Source organism: Saccoglossus kowalevskii, chromosome 15 (assembly GCF_978046115.1).
Source record: "Saccoglossus kowalevskii chromosome 15, keSacKowa6.1, whole genome shotgun sequence".
Taxonomy (NCBI): Eukaryota; Metazoa; Hemichordata; class Enteropneusta; family Harrimaniidae; genus Saccoglossus; species Saccoglossus kowalevskii.
Genome location: NC_140655.1, coordinates 22926030 through 22942810, shown reverse-complemented (window position 1 = coordinate 22942810; position 16781 = coordinate 22926030). Strand labels below are relative to the sequence as shown.

The window sequence follows — 16781 nt, the reverse complement described above, 5'->3', positions numbered from 1 at the left end:
AATCACCCTCGGGGATAACGAACTAGCAGTTACAAACACCTAAGTGCGAGTAACCAAAATTACAAGATCACAAAAAACTAAATTAAGGTATTTTATTAATATCTGTTTAATATATATTTAATACAATTACTCACTCAATGGTATTACATGTCAGATATTGCAGCACATATAAGTGCAAATGATGACAGGAACAACATTTACATCTATTAAACGCCTGTTGTTGAAAATATTTAACACATAATACCCACTGAAGTGTGGCTAATTGAAGTATAAAAACACACACAAGTATATAAAATACATGGAATGCGAAAATCATCAGTGAAAAATACATTAGTGCGTTTTACTGAAATTTGTTGATTTAAAATATGCAAACGTGTTGCTGATAAAATTAATTCTTAAACACTAGATTTGCAAAAATTATACCAAGAATTTATTTATTTTGTAATAATCTTCAAAATAATTATACTAACTTGAGGAAAGTGTTTTCCGGGAAAATGCTGGTTACGCTGTATTTGTTTATTATGGTATCACATGGTAGATATCATATCAAATGTGGACAGTTAGGTTATAAACACAGTTTGTTCTATGGAATTTCTTTAACAAAAATGCAATTTCTGAACAATTGAATTTAAAAAAAAACTAATGTAACACACACACGCAGATTTACAAAATTCACTAATGTACATTGTTGTGCACTTAATAACCAAATTTCACAAAAAGTGTGAGTAGTTGTTGTCTAGTATAATTAAAACATGTTATAATCTGTTATAACTCACTATTTACAGATATGCAAATTAGTACGTATATTCAATTATTATATTTTCCTATCATTTTTTATTTTGCAGACAGGAAAGAAGGCGGAAAGAAAGGTCGATCATTGCGATTTTGTTTTGATCGTCAGTCAATAACTAATAAAGTCAAATTTGAATAATAATATTCACAATTGAATAATAACATTCAAGTTTGAATAATAATATTCAAATTGCCGAATGACGACACAGTCAAACACAGTTTGCTTTGGTCGACTTTGCCTTCACCTGTTATTTTCGACGTCCCAGGGTGTATTGTGTTGTTGTCTGAGGTTGGTGAATTCACTGAAGTCTATATGGCAGTGACCGCATTGAATGCTATGTACACAGCTAGACAGAATACCAAGGTGTTCAGCGATGGTTTGGAGCCTGCAAAAGATAAATGCACAATACAATAAAATACTGCATGGGTTACAATTGTGTGAATTCTACGGTCACTGATCAACGTGCTATATCTCTTCGTCAAATTATTGGTAAGTATTCTGTATAGATTATATTAATTTATATACACACAGTTGTCAATCCATTTCCACTGTACGCGACCTTATTAGGAAATGAAATGACCAAATGAGTAATGATGGCGCAAAATTTCCAAGATGGTGGACTAAAACACGTTTATAAGGAAACTCTACTATTGTTGTTCACCATATCGGGGGCACAATTTTCTATAGCGACATCCACGTGGTATAGTGTATAGCGCTCAACTGTAACTGATATAGTTGATATAAATTGCGTGATATTTCCCATTCTGACAAATAAAACCCACAGTACGAAGGGAACAACGTAACAATCATATCAACAACGTGTAATTTATATGCCACTATACAACCAATGGAGGTAACTCATTACATATCCTTTGTATAGCATCATGGGGGGGGGGGGCTATCTTGTAGAAGAGTGGACGAGTATGTATCGCCCACATTTCATAGATAATTTTATTGACCTTTCATCATCGGGTAAAAGGTTCTAATAGACTATTTTACGTTCACTGCGAGATCCCGCGTTGTGCGTGAAATCGAACGTGAAATCAAAGGTCATAGTGTCGAAGTGGCTCCAAACATCGCATTTACTGTACACATTTTAATGATGGTCAATTTCTATGAAGTGAGGGTTATTCAAACGCAATATTCCCCTGTCAAAGATCGGCTATTAAAAATAAAGAAATTCAAACTCAAAATTCAAATTGTTCGATTTTTGCGGAAGATGTTCGGCGCGCGTCTTTCACCCAAACTCGATAGATCTCGCAGTTTAACGGAAAATCACCTATTCAGTAATCAGCCCAATCTGAAAGTCTTACCCATTGATATTATTTCTTTAAACTCCTCTCTCGACCATTGGAAATTACCACATGTCTTAAAATCCTTCGGTGGTTTGGTCATTTGCTTTTCTTCTCCTTCTTTGATCATCAAAGCCATTCCTTCTACTTGGTGAATCTCGATATGACAGTGTACAAACCACCACCCTGTAGCAAATGTACTGAGTTACGGTAATCGTATGACGTGTTTTATATTGTGACCTATTGACCAAATTGCTTTAACTTTACTGATAGAATAACAGCACTATGCTCCTAATTAAGTAGACCATTCATGTAAATACTACCATAATGGATCGTGTGACGAAATATATTCTTCAAATGTTTTCAAATGCACTTCTGCACTAAGAGAATTTGCTACTATGTTTCAGAGATAAAATTCACGACAAAAGAAAACACGTGTTATCGTTTTTGAAATTACCTTAACTCTTCCCAATAACGTCTATTTTTTTCAATTAAAAATCTTCAGCAGGATATGTTTTAATTGATTAGTATAGATGAGTTCGAAATTACAAGTTTACTGAAGCAAATTACACGGGAGTTACACTTGCAGCACCTGTTCCACTCTCAAAGTTGACGTTCCTTTGCACATGAACAGCTTTACCAAGTTGTTTACCAACTGTAGCATAAATCGTATGACCTATCTGTATAGATTGTATATAAGTAGTCCTGGGACTAACCGTTGGTAATATCTGTTTTGGAGGGTGCGTAATGTGCGCGAGTGTTAATCGAAATTAAGTAAGTGATTCTGACTAATTAACAACATCATACCTGGATTGTCAGTCTTGTATCGAATTACCACATATCCACCAACTGGTACGATGACCGTGTCTTTGATCGGCGGATCTACTAGGTTCAACCCCGGAATATCATCACCGGACCAGCTCGAGTTGCTCCATGAACCGCTATTACAGCGTGGGATGTCGTCGCCACAGCTTATGTCAGTCGTATCGTCAAGAAACCTGCCAGTAGTGGTATCATAAGTACCAAAACCAGACTTGAGTACGTGGAAATGGTGGCCATGGAAATGAACCGGATGAGATGTACCACTTAGACCTTCTCCTGAAGATGAACCAAGATAACCAACACTTGATCGAAAAAAAAACTAGTTAAGAATGAAGGGTAAGATATATGTTCTGTTTATGTAACGTGAATACTCAATATACTGTAGAAGGACCAGACATACCGGACAAGGAATCCACTCATCTTATATAACCACAATATATAACTATATTACTTATAATTAGTTTCTTAGCTGAACAGAACTCATGTGCGAAGAAATACGCGATTTTTGAAATGTATTACTCAGCATTAAATTGAGCAAATATTATAGAAACTGTTGTAGACGTTATTTTTAAATTGCGTGATATTCTCCTTTCATGGTTATCAAACCAAGACCAGAATATCTATTAAAGCATTACCTACCAACTCTGATATTATATAATACAATCTGCACAATGGCATCGGATGGGAGTGTAATGTAGTGAGTACAATCGCAGTGACGCTGTGCACACTCAGTGTCATTACATTTTGTCATGTAATCTTTCTCATCACCCCCGGGAAGAATCTGAAATATTTAAACATATATTGCAAAAATTGTATCAACTTCATCTAGATCGTAACTTGCCCTGGCCGCGTATAAGCAGTAAATTCGACACACTCCATTCATAGTCATTGCACTGCGGAGATATTTGCTGGTGCGGACACTTTCCTTAAGGTCGTTGAAATTTGCTTTCCGACATTCATACATTGGCTTTCCTTTTGCCCGCAACGAGACTATGTGAGATAATTGAAATAAATAAATATGTCACCCAATCACTCTTACCATTGGAGGTGTTGATGGTGGGATGAATCGGCGACCATTCACTGAAGATCTTAAAGAAGTGTCCCCAGAAAAGTGGAAATTGATAAATTTCTCCTGGAATGTGTACTTGTTTGAAATCGCAGGAGCAGCCCTTCTCTTAGGTGCTTTTACCTCCGACCAAGATAGACAGTCAGTCTTAGCTGTTTCTGGGTAATACCTAGTGATGCCCAACAGTGAAAAGAATACACTCATCATTACTATAAAGGTGATGTTATCCATAGCTTGTTGCAATTGAACTCATTTTACTGCATATAATCCCACGATCCTTTGATTTATACTTAGATGAGCACAGCAGTTTTATAAACCATATATCTTAGCTTAGGTAAAATAAAGAAAATATTGTCATATAAACATACACGATGCCCGCATAAGTAGTTGCTACAGAACTAATAAAAACAACTTTTTAGGTTTTAGACCGGGGCATGTATTGGCAAGTATGCTGAGGCATAGAATATACCTTCAATCTCATAGTAGAAACTAATACCGATTTTATATCTATCTTCAATATTTGGTACCTGAACGGACAGTTCATAACTAGACATCGATCATTGTCTGAGCACGTTTGTCTTGTAGATGTTGGCTCCATATCATCGGCTGACCTATACCGCAGTATTCCTCGTACAATACCAGGTGATATAGGTGTCTATTAAAACAAAGCCAGAAGTTATTGTCACAACGCGCAACCTCAACAACATGCCGGCGTTGACTTAGTTGTGATGTGGTTTTGAACAGGCAAGAAGTTTTGACAGGCACATTCTATTTTAGCAATTGAATTCCCGACTCACCAAGAATGTGTAATCTGTGTAAGCATAAGCAGAGAATCACTGTCGCCACTTGATTAAACCCTTTAAGATGATAACTGTGGGCAGATGACCTAGTCTGAACGTATAAGACGTACGTACCCCAAGTATTGTCTCTGTTTCCAGGGTTTCTGCTCTGATCCAATAGTTCGTTACGGGAGCCGATGTCTCAATATAGAAATCAAACCTTTCTCCAGAGTTGATTATAAGAGCATCGACAGTCGTAGTTTTAATGAGATTTCCATCTGTTGCAAACACATGCAATTCATGTCCATCAATTGAGAAGCGGAATGGGTACATCATAGCTGCACTTATAAGACGGAATCTATAGGTGCCTTTTTTAACAATCTCAATCTCTTCTACGGGAATGTAACTTTTCATCGCATTACCGGAAGCATCATATCGCCGACCTGTAAATAAATAAATAAATAAATAAATAAGTAAATAAATAAATAAATAAATAAATAAATAAATAAATAAATAAATAAATAAATAAATAAATAAATAAATAAATAAATAAATAAATAAAACTATCAATGTATGTATAAATTTATCTCTAGATGAATCAAATTACTCATTTATCAAAGTGTAAACGAATGAATCAATGATTCTATAAATTAATGAATTAATAGATTCAATGTATGCATGATTAAATAAATCAATTTAAAAATGAATGAATGAATCTATAATTTTGTTAATGCATTAGTCAATAGATTTATGGATAAATTGAAATGAATGACAGAATAACTGACTAATTCAATTGATCAGCCAATTTATTTATTAATGAACAAATGCGTCAATCCGTTTATCATTCAATTGATGAATGATAACATGTAGGGATTAATGATACAAGCAAATTGTGAATAAACGAGCAACATATTTATCATTTAATATCTAAACTCCAACAGTGTGACTAACCTTTTCCATTGATCAGACCAGATACAAATGGAGTTACACCAATTTCTGTACCGTCGAGCTGTCTCGTCTGATAAAAACAATTTCTTAAATTATCATATCCAGGCGTAAATCTACACAGAGCATAAAGTGGAATCGTGATTAACCACAGACATTATAATATCAAGTACATATGCAAATACAAATATATGTATTAGTGAACACCTGACCAAGCCATTTTCTAGCGTATGTAAATATTAGAGGTATATTACTATACACACCTTTGCAGTTCCCATAGGATATTATTGTTGACGTCGAGCGTAGGAGGTCTCATCCAATCATGCAGTAACAGTATGAACTCTCCAACGAAGTCAGGACTTGGCTGATCTCTTTTCTTTGAATAAAATCAGTAGAATCCTAGACGCATATTCTCTTCACTTTTACCATGGTTACATAGGTCTATAGTTTGCTAGCTTTTTACAAAACGGTGGCGAGTATTTGATTTAACAGTTCTATACAGTATTCATAATGTTTGCAATTGATAACAATATATCTGGGTCATAACCCAAAGTGATAAGCTCACACAAATTATAAAATGTACTGATTTGTTGTAGTATGGGTAGTAGCGATAAGTTCCTACGTTAGAATGACCTGGTTTGATCAAGGAATGTGGGGGTCAGAGATTAATGAGGTTTAGCATATTTATGAATGCATTGAATTGTCAAGTACGAACAAGGCGTTGAACAGAAAACAATTGTTATCAACTCACCATTCTATTTTCCTTGTTAACGTTTTCCTCCTCGGGAGAATTCCTTTTGGTAGGATTTCCTGTATCACTTATTATACTGCTGGCATCGTCATCGTCAACATCTAAGACAATAAACGCTCCGTATAAGCCATCGGTTCGTTGAGTGCCATAATGTGAATGATACCAATGAGTTCCAACTTTGTCTGCTATAAACCTACAAATAAATGACACCGTAATATTGACATATGGTTTGTTATAAACCTACAAATAAATGATACCGTAATTTGTACATATGGTATGTTATAAATCTACAAGTAGATGACACCGTAATATTGACATATGGTTTGTTATAAACCTACAAATAAATGATACCGTAAAAATGACATATGGTTTGTTATAAACCTACAAATTAATGACACCGTAATATTGACATATGGTTTGTTATAAACCTACAAATAAATGATACCGTAATTTGTACATATGGTATGTTATAAATCTACAAGTAGATGACACCGTAATATTGACATATGGTTTGTTATAAACCTACAAATAAATGATACCGTAATTTTTACATATGGTATGTTATAAATCTACAAGTAGATGACACCGTAATATTGACATATGGTTTGTTATAAACCTTCAAATAAATGATACCGTAAAAATTACATATGGTTTGTTATAAACCTACAAATTAATGACACCGTAATATTGACATATGGTTTGTTATAAACCTACAAATAAATGATACCGTAATATTGACATATGGTTTGTTATAAACCTACAATTAAATGATACCGTAAAAATGACATATGGTTTGTTATAAACCTACAAATTAATGACACCGTAATATTGACATATGGTTTGTTATAAACCTACAAATTAATGACACCGTAATATTGACATATGGTATGTTATAAATCTACAAGTAGATGACACCGTAATATTGACATATGGTTTGTTATAAACCTACAAATAAATGATACCGTAAAAATGACATATGGTTTGTTATAAACCTACAAATTAATGACACCGTAATATTGACATATGGTTTGTTATAAACCTACAAATATATGATACCGTAATATTGACATATGGTTTGTTATAAACCTACAAATAAATGATACCGTAAAAATGACAAACCTACAAATAAATGATACCGTAAAAATGACATATGGTTTGTTATAAACCTACAAATAAATGACACCATAATATTGACATATGGTTTGATATAAACCTACAAATAAATGATACCGTATTATTGACATATGGTTTGTTATAAACCTACAAATAAATAATACCGTAATATTGACACATGGTTTGTTATAAACCTACAAATTAATGACACCGTAATATTGACATATGATTTGTTATAAACCTACAAATAAATGACACCGTGATATTAACATATGGTGTGTTATAAACCTACAAATGTATGACAGCAAATTATTGATATCTGGTTTGTTATAAACCTACAATGATAGCAATAGTTTGTATAAGGTGTTCTGTAATCTACCAATTATTCAATGGGTTTATTTCGCGTTTGTTATAAATCTCTATCGTACCCTTGGCGGCATAACACACACGCGCAACTTTGCATGCAATACTATATTACTATGGTAGTATAACTCACCTGTACTGAAATGTTTCTCCAGGATTAATGGGACATTGTGATACCATACCAACGCCGTCCATCCACGAAGTCTTCTTCTGTGTTATACCATGCCAGTGAAGGGTTATGCCTTCCAATAACAGTTTGTTTGCAACGTTAACTACAACCTATCAACAAATGACAGTGATAATCAAGTACACGACTGCAGATATCCATGTCTCGGCGAATACTCTCGAAATGGTATCTCATTAACATGCATATGTATTGAAGTGGTCGGCCAATAATTGTTAATACATAGATTGATTGGTAGGCGCTCTGAGGAATGTTGATCGTAGAAACGAATCTTTAGAAATAAACTACTACACTAGCTCTTTCTGTATTACGTTTGGTGGCTTCGTATGTTCAAATTGCTTTATTTTGACAACCTATCACCAGATACAGTGTAGATATTTGAATGATAGCAATGAAAATTGAATAAAAATAAATAACATATTGGTTGGAAACACAGTGCATATAAGTCATAGTGTGCCACACATGTACCTCCATGTCTCATAAACACATACATGCGTGGCTGGACAAAACATATATCTCGATAAAACACACAAATAAAACAAATGAGTATGCACCCTATTGTAAAGAAAAACGACTGACTTCGCTCAACTATAGAATTCCATGCTGGGATATCTATGGTCGACTACATATGATATAACGATATTCTAAATTTCATTGACATAGAAACTTAAACAAACCCATCAATCATAAAATACCTCTGTGTCCTTGTAGACAATAATGGGTGGTCCTGGCATCTGATTATTAACAGCAATAGCTGTACCATATGTCCCATCAACCGTTAGTACTTTGTCCAATTCTGTAAAATGTATGAAGAATTATTATAGATCTAGCAACGAAAATAATATAATTTGCCGCTCCGTAAAATACCGTGTCAGCACTTTTTCTAAAACGTATCGACACCCATTCGGACGTTCAAAGTAAAATCGTGGTAACAACCGTCACACGTTCAAACACTTTCCTTTGTTCAGACATGTGAATGTTTAAATTTACAAAGGCAACTTTAATTATACAATTATGAAAAAATATTAATAATCGAGTCACTTTTGTTTCTGAAATCTCTTTTCGTAGTGATATTCACATGTTGTTTATTATAATAATACTTTATTTTTATGAACAAATTACAATATTATAGATATATAGATTACAATATAGGGAGATCATTAGATTTTTCCTCTGATTGACCCTGTAACAGAAACCAACATTGTAAACCACCTTTAAAATGAAAATAGTAGTTTGTTGTTGGAGTGTTATATATGCGCACACTGCTCACACATTTCCCATCCTTGGGTTGTCAAAAATCGTCTCTGTGTCGAGGATTCTCTGAGTAAGACCTGCATTTATTTCTCAATCTGGTAAATGCTCTTCTTTTTGAAAAAAAAAATATAGTGCTAGTCCATGCACGAAGCGGAAGGAACATTTGAATAAAATGCTTTATTTTAGCCGTACTCACATAAGTATGTAAAAACAAAACATCATCATTTAACTACCATTTAATGATAATCAAACAGATCACTGCGAAGGACGCCCTCACACATCATCTTTGCTGCAAGTAACAGACTCCAACAAAGAAGTAATTTAATGACGTAATGAATAATGATGAATATTGATAGTGCATAAAAGAAAGCGACATTTTGTTACGTAACTGTTCGTCATGTACTGCTAAAACTACCATACTTGACACAAATATAACTATTTTTGCACGTAACAAAGAAAAACGTTTTAGGAACGCAGACAGCTTTCAGAGTGAAAAAATCTTGCTCTATATATAGCATGGCCAACCGTCTAATTGGTGCGAGCGCCAGGTTAGAAGACATGAGGAGACATGCTATTAGAACTTGATCGACTAATCAGAATGCCGGTAACATCACGGGCACTGCTACCAGCCTTGTTGCCTTGCTCGACGGAACAGTCAACTCCACATAGGTAGGTGAGCGTAACTTTAGTTACACATGGATGTTTTTCACGCATGCGCATATTTATTTATTTATACAATGTAGATTCTGTTACAAACATCTGCATAAACAAATCACCTTCTAGTTAACCCTCTTTTGTGAAAGGTCGCACACTTGTCGACCGAGTCGAGACAAAACTGTGTCTTACTGGCTGCTCAATTCTAACACCAGTCGAACCAAACAGAAAGTGGCTTGTTTGTTGACTCGTTGTTATCTACGAAACTAATCTTGCCTTGTGCTTGGACATTGTGTATATGCTTCAACTCAACTGCGCGCCTTTGGTGAACCTAATTAAATCCATAACTTAAAACTCTCGTGTCGTATGTCAATTCTGCCGTGCATGGAAGCACCCTATTGAAATACGAATTTAAATAACAAATGACTTCATTGAAATGGCACCGGGCATTGTAGCTCTACGTGCTCCGACAGTAACACACGATATACTTGTTACCAAACGCTTCAGCGTGGTATTAAGATTTTGTTTTCAGGCTTGGGTGGTACCAAGGTGGAAAATGGTTGCACATATGGGGGGTAATTCCTGGAATTGCAATAGAGAGGGTTCAGGCCGAAATACATATATATAGTGTTTCCATGTTTCGTCTGATATTTCTGTGGTATTCTGCTGCTGTAAATAATGCAAGATTTGTTCCGAAATTCAGTGTGTTGTGTGCACTCCAGGGTTATTCGTTTTTTGCTCAAAACACCCCTATTTTTAAATGGCAGAGTCGAATAGTTTCACTCCCACTGGGAAATCTGCATTGTTGCTTGAATGAGAGCTAACTAAACACATTTTCCAGACCGGCGAAAGTGTATGCAACAGCCAATTTTAACAGCCTGTTACGTGATTTTACTCTGAATGTCAACATCAAAAGAGGCTAATCCATTTACGCAGGTATAACTGGGAATAGAATATGTGAGGGATTGTATCAACAGAGATGTGTATAATGAAAAGTAACATCCATCCTTCTTTTGCATTGCTGAGCATTTCTGTTTTAGTATACTAAAATATACTCGGTCTGACGACCTCGCTTTCGCGGCTTCGCCGCGAGAGGCGCCCTTTCGTAAAACTCAGTCAGACCAGAGGTCTGGCAAGCGAGACTAGGTGAAGGTTTGACCTACCTGCTAAGTTTGAGCGAAATCGGCCGAGCCAAACAAATCACAGAAGAATTAATACGTGAAAACACTAGAAATCACACACACACTGATACACACAATTAAAGTGATTTTAGGGGCAATCCAAGTGGAGCGAATCGCCAATACCTTGTTCATTTGCATATTGACCGTGAAAATACCAAAAACATCATTGCATGGGTGATATGCAAATTAGTTTTAGTCAAAATAAGTTACTGCTTAGAAGTACCATTACTGTTGTTCAAATTTCATTTCACTCGGCAAATATATTCATGTACCCGAACGTAAAGTATCGTACTTCTAAATATTGTTTATTTCTGCTATGTTTCGAAAAACGCTACTCTTGAACGGACTACTTTATTCGCTCTCAGACCTCATTTGCATATGGGGTGTGGAAGTACCGATTTGCAGTATATATGTAATAATGTGGAATACTTCCTTTCACTGTGAACATTTTTCCGCTAAAATAAATTCCAGTGAAAATGCCATGTCCCTCATACTCTATTGAGACTTGACACGGCACAGTGAAAATTTGATTCACACCGTATGCTTGAAAACTTTTCATCGAAAATAAATTAAGTGAAATTCTGTGTGATTTCATGAGAGTTGAAAATGAAAAAATTATATGAAACCCAACCCTACCACTCCATACACAATGTAACCACACCTCAAAAACATCCTTTCACCAGTGTATTCTATTTGAATTCAAGAGAAATTTAAATAAACAAATTATATGACAACGAACTTAATTATAATTTCAACCTCTAGTTCAGCACTGATTAAATAAACTACCTCGTATTTATGCCAACTTGAAGTTATTCAATGCCTACACCAGTGACTTCAAAATCTATGTTTCAATTCCAGGAATTTCACTTGCTATTAATTGTATGGGAGTGCCAGTCTTTTATTTTCTATTGTAATGTCAATTTCTTGTGATTACTCGGAAAATGAAGCTGTAACCACAGACCACAGTGCTGCAACTAAATCCTGGTATAAGCACCGGTTAGGCAGTCTTGAACTATGCATGTGAAGCCAGCTGAGAGGTATATCCAATCCTATAGATTTCTCATTGTTTGGTAACTATTTGCTGCAAATGCAACAAAAATCAATATCAAAATATTACCCACACAGCATTCTACAGGTTACTTGTTTTGTTCTGTGTTTGTTTAATACAAACTAGAACCCTATATTTCAAGAAACAAGTCGGACGGCCTATAATTATTATTTAATTATTTTGTTGATGTTACAGTTGTAACCTATTAGTAAATACCGTAAATAACACTCACTATACAAATAAATACATTATTTTTGTTTTAACAAACGGCATGATATTACGCATTTACGGGTAACTCGTTCATACCTTTGAACAAATATCGACAGCATAAATATTGTATCATGAAAACAATATGATATAGCTGTAAAGAGGGGGCATCTCAGACGTATATTTGTAAAGACCCAAGTCTACTTTCACTTTCCTTCTATGTATTATGTATAGATGAGGGACGGTGAATATTATTATATAATTGGGAGTAAGCTGATAGCGCCAGAACTGTACAGGTACACGTCCTTACGCTTCGTGTACGTGCATTTACTACTTGCAGTTCGTCTTCAGCTTCTCAGAAACATGGACAGAAACACTGTTGCGTATTATACGTTGGTTCATAATTTTCTTTCAATACTCCCCAACGTCCCTGTAAATTGTTAGGTGCAGGTATATGACCCACAACGAGAGTGTGCGAGGTGTTTCTGTGCATTGTCGAAGGTCGACCGAGAGCTGGTTACAACCAGTGTGGTGTACTAACCTTCAGGGGTCAATTGTGCGTTTTTGCCACAGTTGTCCCGAGTCAATACTCTTTTACGCCAGGTTCTGCTATTTGCATCGTAGTACACTGGAACGCCGCTCCCTGTGTCATCGTTGTACAGTACCATCGTATTTCTATACGTCACGTCGAAATCAAACACACACTCTGTTCCATCGTCCGTGCATTTTCCGTTCGGGGCCAGAAGTTGAGAATTCACCAAAAAATGGGAAGTAAAAATAAAGAGTACGCACGCTAACATTGCCATGGTCGCCATTTTTAACCGTATGCGTCTTCGAGAACCACCTTTTCTACGAAACAAAGGTCATCCAATAAGGCGACCTTTTGAGCATTCATTCGTTCTGCGTTGTTAATGTATCATTACTTACCTTTTCACTATTCGCTAGTTGGTGAAGATATAAATCGGTTGTCACTCCTTATATACGATGGATGCGTGGCAGCATATAATATGAATATAATATGAATGTCAAATATAATATGAATAAGATGGTGGCTCGTCACATCAACGTCAACGTACACATAAACATAAAACACTACTCAGTCTATGTCTATCAATTTGACAAACTAATACGTCCTATGGATGTTCATATACTTATTTTTTATTAATTTTTATTCCTATTTCACTTTTCTTAGAGGCCTTCCTTCCGCCAAGTCGGAGTTATCAATAATTATTAATATATCTTGCAGTATATCTTCGACCACTCTGACATCCTGGGGATCACAAGATATTATTTCTTATCACGTGGAATAATGTTCACCAGTAAGTAATAACATGGTAAGTAAGTAATACCATCGCCAGTAATAACATGGCTAACCAGGTCATAGTTAAAGTGTTTCCTACGGCACTGTTCCCGTCAAACGTATAGCCCTAATTGTGCAGTGAAGCCGTTGTGTATTGTCTACACGGCATGATATGCTGGGTCAACAGGTAAGAGACAGTGAAAAGAAACAACACTAGGCGACCTTTGGTTATTTGTCCTGCGAGAATACAGTCTGCCTTGAAACTGCAACTAAATAACTTGGAAGGGGGTCCTTAGTCATTGGGTTTATCCGTTACAAATACATTGTGGTTCTCTAGCTGTCATTAATTTCCACACCTTTAATTGTTGAGTATTAAATTAAACTAATAAAGACCACCACATATTTAAATACATATACAGGTACAATAGAATGTTGTAAAAATATGTAAATAAGTACTTGACTTCAAAATTCTGAAGTGTGATTAATAAATCGGAGACGTATTTTAGGGTATAACACAGCGATTCAGTTACTTCTTTACTAAATAATGATTAATTACACTTAAAAACGTTATATAAATTCACTAATCCTAAAAGTGTAATCAGCAATAAGTTTACGCTGCCTTATGTTTCACGCGTGATTTTATTACGTTTAAGGACGTTCTATTACAAGGTAGTTGAAACCTGAAAAGTTGAAACTTCAAACACAAATTTTCTAATCTTAATTATGTGTTAGTTTCTGCTGTCAAAAACATTAATTATGTATAATATTAATATTTCACTCACTAAATGATATTTTTCAAAATATTTAATTAAAAAGTTAGTTAAGTTGTAAAAACTCTGACTTAGTGTTAAATAACGTGGATGTTATAATGAAGTGCCAACGTCGGTTATGTATTATAAAAAAAAGCTAATGTATCTGCCATTCAGCTGTATTGGGTCGGATCGCATCATCAAATTCAACGACGGGCATTAAACTTCATTGAAACTTTGAATGACATCGTCCAAAGCATATATGAATAGTTATCAACAAAATTATTTTAAGCTTCAACTAATTTTGCCCAAGGTAAATGAAGTCCCTATTTCCTTAGAAAAAACAATTGTTGTACTTAACCTTCATGAGTTATTTGTTTGTTTTTTGTCACACTATCCAACAGTCCAAATTACTCTTCTCTGTTTTCAAAATTAAATTGAACGCAGTCGTTGGCCAATATATATCGAGTGAAAATCTCTGTGTTCGTCATCAGATTAAAAGTGGAAACAATGCACTTCGACACAGAGCAATGAAAAAATCGTCTTATTAGTAAAATTGTGCCAAAATGCTTTCCGATAGCATACATGATAGTTCTAAATTGACCGATTCTATCGTTACAAACCGAAAGACTATATGGAAAAACTGATGTAAAGTTTTTTGAGACACGTTTTTGATCAGACTGCAGCAATCACAGGGTTTTTCTTTACCCTGATCATAGCAAGTTACAAAATTCACGGAGAATGCAGAGGCACGTTTATATTTCATTCTAGTACAATGTGTGTGCATGCGCAGTTTGAAATAGATTTTTTTTTGAACGCAATAAAATCACGCGTAGAACTAGGGCCCCAGCAAGAAATTGTGGCATCAAACTGGCTTTCGGTTGAATTGTATTGCTCTAGACATAATTTTGAAGTGAAATGTTTTTTTGTTTTGTTGAGGATTATTCTGTAAGGAAATTGCTGAAATTATTTCATATGTTCATAAGAGGGACGTTGTTGCGTTGACGATTGGCTACGGACGACTGACTTCGAAACGTTGCATTCAAATCGGATGGCGCCCTCTTGTGCCAATCCTCCCTGCTTCGACGGGAAGATTCGATAATATAATTTACCACTTCGTGCTAATTTCACAGATTATAGCCAATCATGTACTTCTACCAACTACAATGTTTATACAATGATAAGGCGTGATACGGCATGCTATGCATGACTTTGTGTTGTGTATATATTTTTCATACCAGCATATATGGTCTATTAATTCCAGCGTAGAGAGAGCAATCGCCCCTCGAAAAAAATGTTGGGGGCGTCGCCCCTCCAAAGTCAAGCTAAAACCCCTTTTGACCCTCAAAATGCAGGAAATAGCATTTCAGAGTCTAGATTTCAAAAATTTTAAGGGGAGCATGCCCCGGACCCCCTAGTAAGGTCACCCCTTCGGCGCAAGGTTGGTGAGCAGATCTCGCCCCTAATGCAAAATGTCGTGCCGCCGCCTCTGAGTCATATAGGACAATTCACGTGCGTAAGAACAAAAATTAAACGACTGGTAACAATTTTCAAACAGTCCGATAGATGATATAGTATGCACCGTGACGTACATTAAAATATCGCTGAATATAGTAAAAACACGTTTAATCTATATAAATATAACTTCACTCTTCTTTAAAATGGTACGATACATACACTTATATTTTTATTTCTCATACTAAAAATTTTCATTTTCATTTCATTAATGTATGGTATATATAGGAAGGTGAAAGGGTGACACACTGTACTGTCAATGCAACAGCTTTGAAACATAATAACAAATGGTTTAAGTACGTAAGGGAAGGATATTTTAGTTCAACCTAAAATGTAATTTCAGTTCTTTGAAAAAATCTACGTGTAACAAGGATGGGTAGGAATTGTAAATATCCATCACATTATGTGCCAATAGAAGAAGCACGCAAGGAGCGTAGTCGTAGTATATTTGGAGAATTACCATATCAAAGAGTAAGTGAGATGACCCCTGCTATCACTGTATTATCTCTATGAATGCAAAATAATATTTGCGATAGCACTTGATACTGTATGTTTTGCAGGAATGTGTAGTCAATATTTTTTCAGAAAATTACTATCATATATATACTATATATATTCATGGTCGCGCACCGGGCTTTCAGTTGAGCAGCTTAATTACTCACATACGCATACGTACAAATTACAAAAATAGCAACTAAAACGTAAAATACAAAAGCCTTTCGGCGTCAGGATAATTTTTACCACAAATAACATCTTGACCAAAAT

The 16781-nt window shown here is 35.2% G+C and overlaps 1 protein-coding gene across 1 annotated transcript; it reads right to left on the bottom strand.

Moving 5' to 3' along the window:
- Positions 1-78: 78 nt before the first annotated feature.
- Positions 79-13304, bottom strand: LOC100376857 (uncharacterized). Its single transcript, XM_085508528.1, has 13 exons — positions 12994-13304; positions 8804-8904; positions 8058-8203; positions 6449-6641; positions 5961-6079; positions 5704-5813; positions 4888-5195; positions 4501-4628; positions 3947-4142; positions 3547-3688; positions 2893-3183; positions 2107-2271; positions 79-1178 (listed from the first exon to the last, which is right to left on the bottom strand). The coding sequence occupies exons 1-13, from the start codon at positions 13265-13267 to the stop codon at positions 1102-1104; spliced, it is 2250 nt and encodes a 749-aa protein (XP_085364654.1). The 5' UTR covers positions 13268-13304; the 3' UTR covers positions 79-1101.
- Positions 13305-16781: the final 3477 nt, after the last annotated feature.

Excerpts from the sequence above, each read along its gene's own strand:
- LOC100376857 (XM_085508528.1), bottom strand. The coding sequence starts at position 13,267 with ATGGCGACCATGGCAATGTTAGCGTGCGTACTCTTTATTTTTACTTCC. Across the intron at positions 8,905-12,993 it reads CGCACAATTGACCCCTGAAG|AATTGGACAAAGTACTAACG; the intron begins GTTAGTACACCA and ends TACATTTTACAG. Across the intron at positions 6,642-8,057 it reads GGAGAAACATTTCAGTACAG|GTTTATAGCAGACAAAGTTG; the intron begins GTGAGTTATACT and ends ATTTATTTGTAG.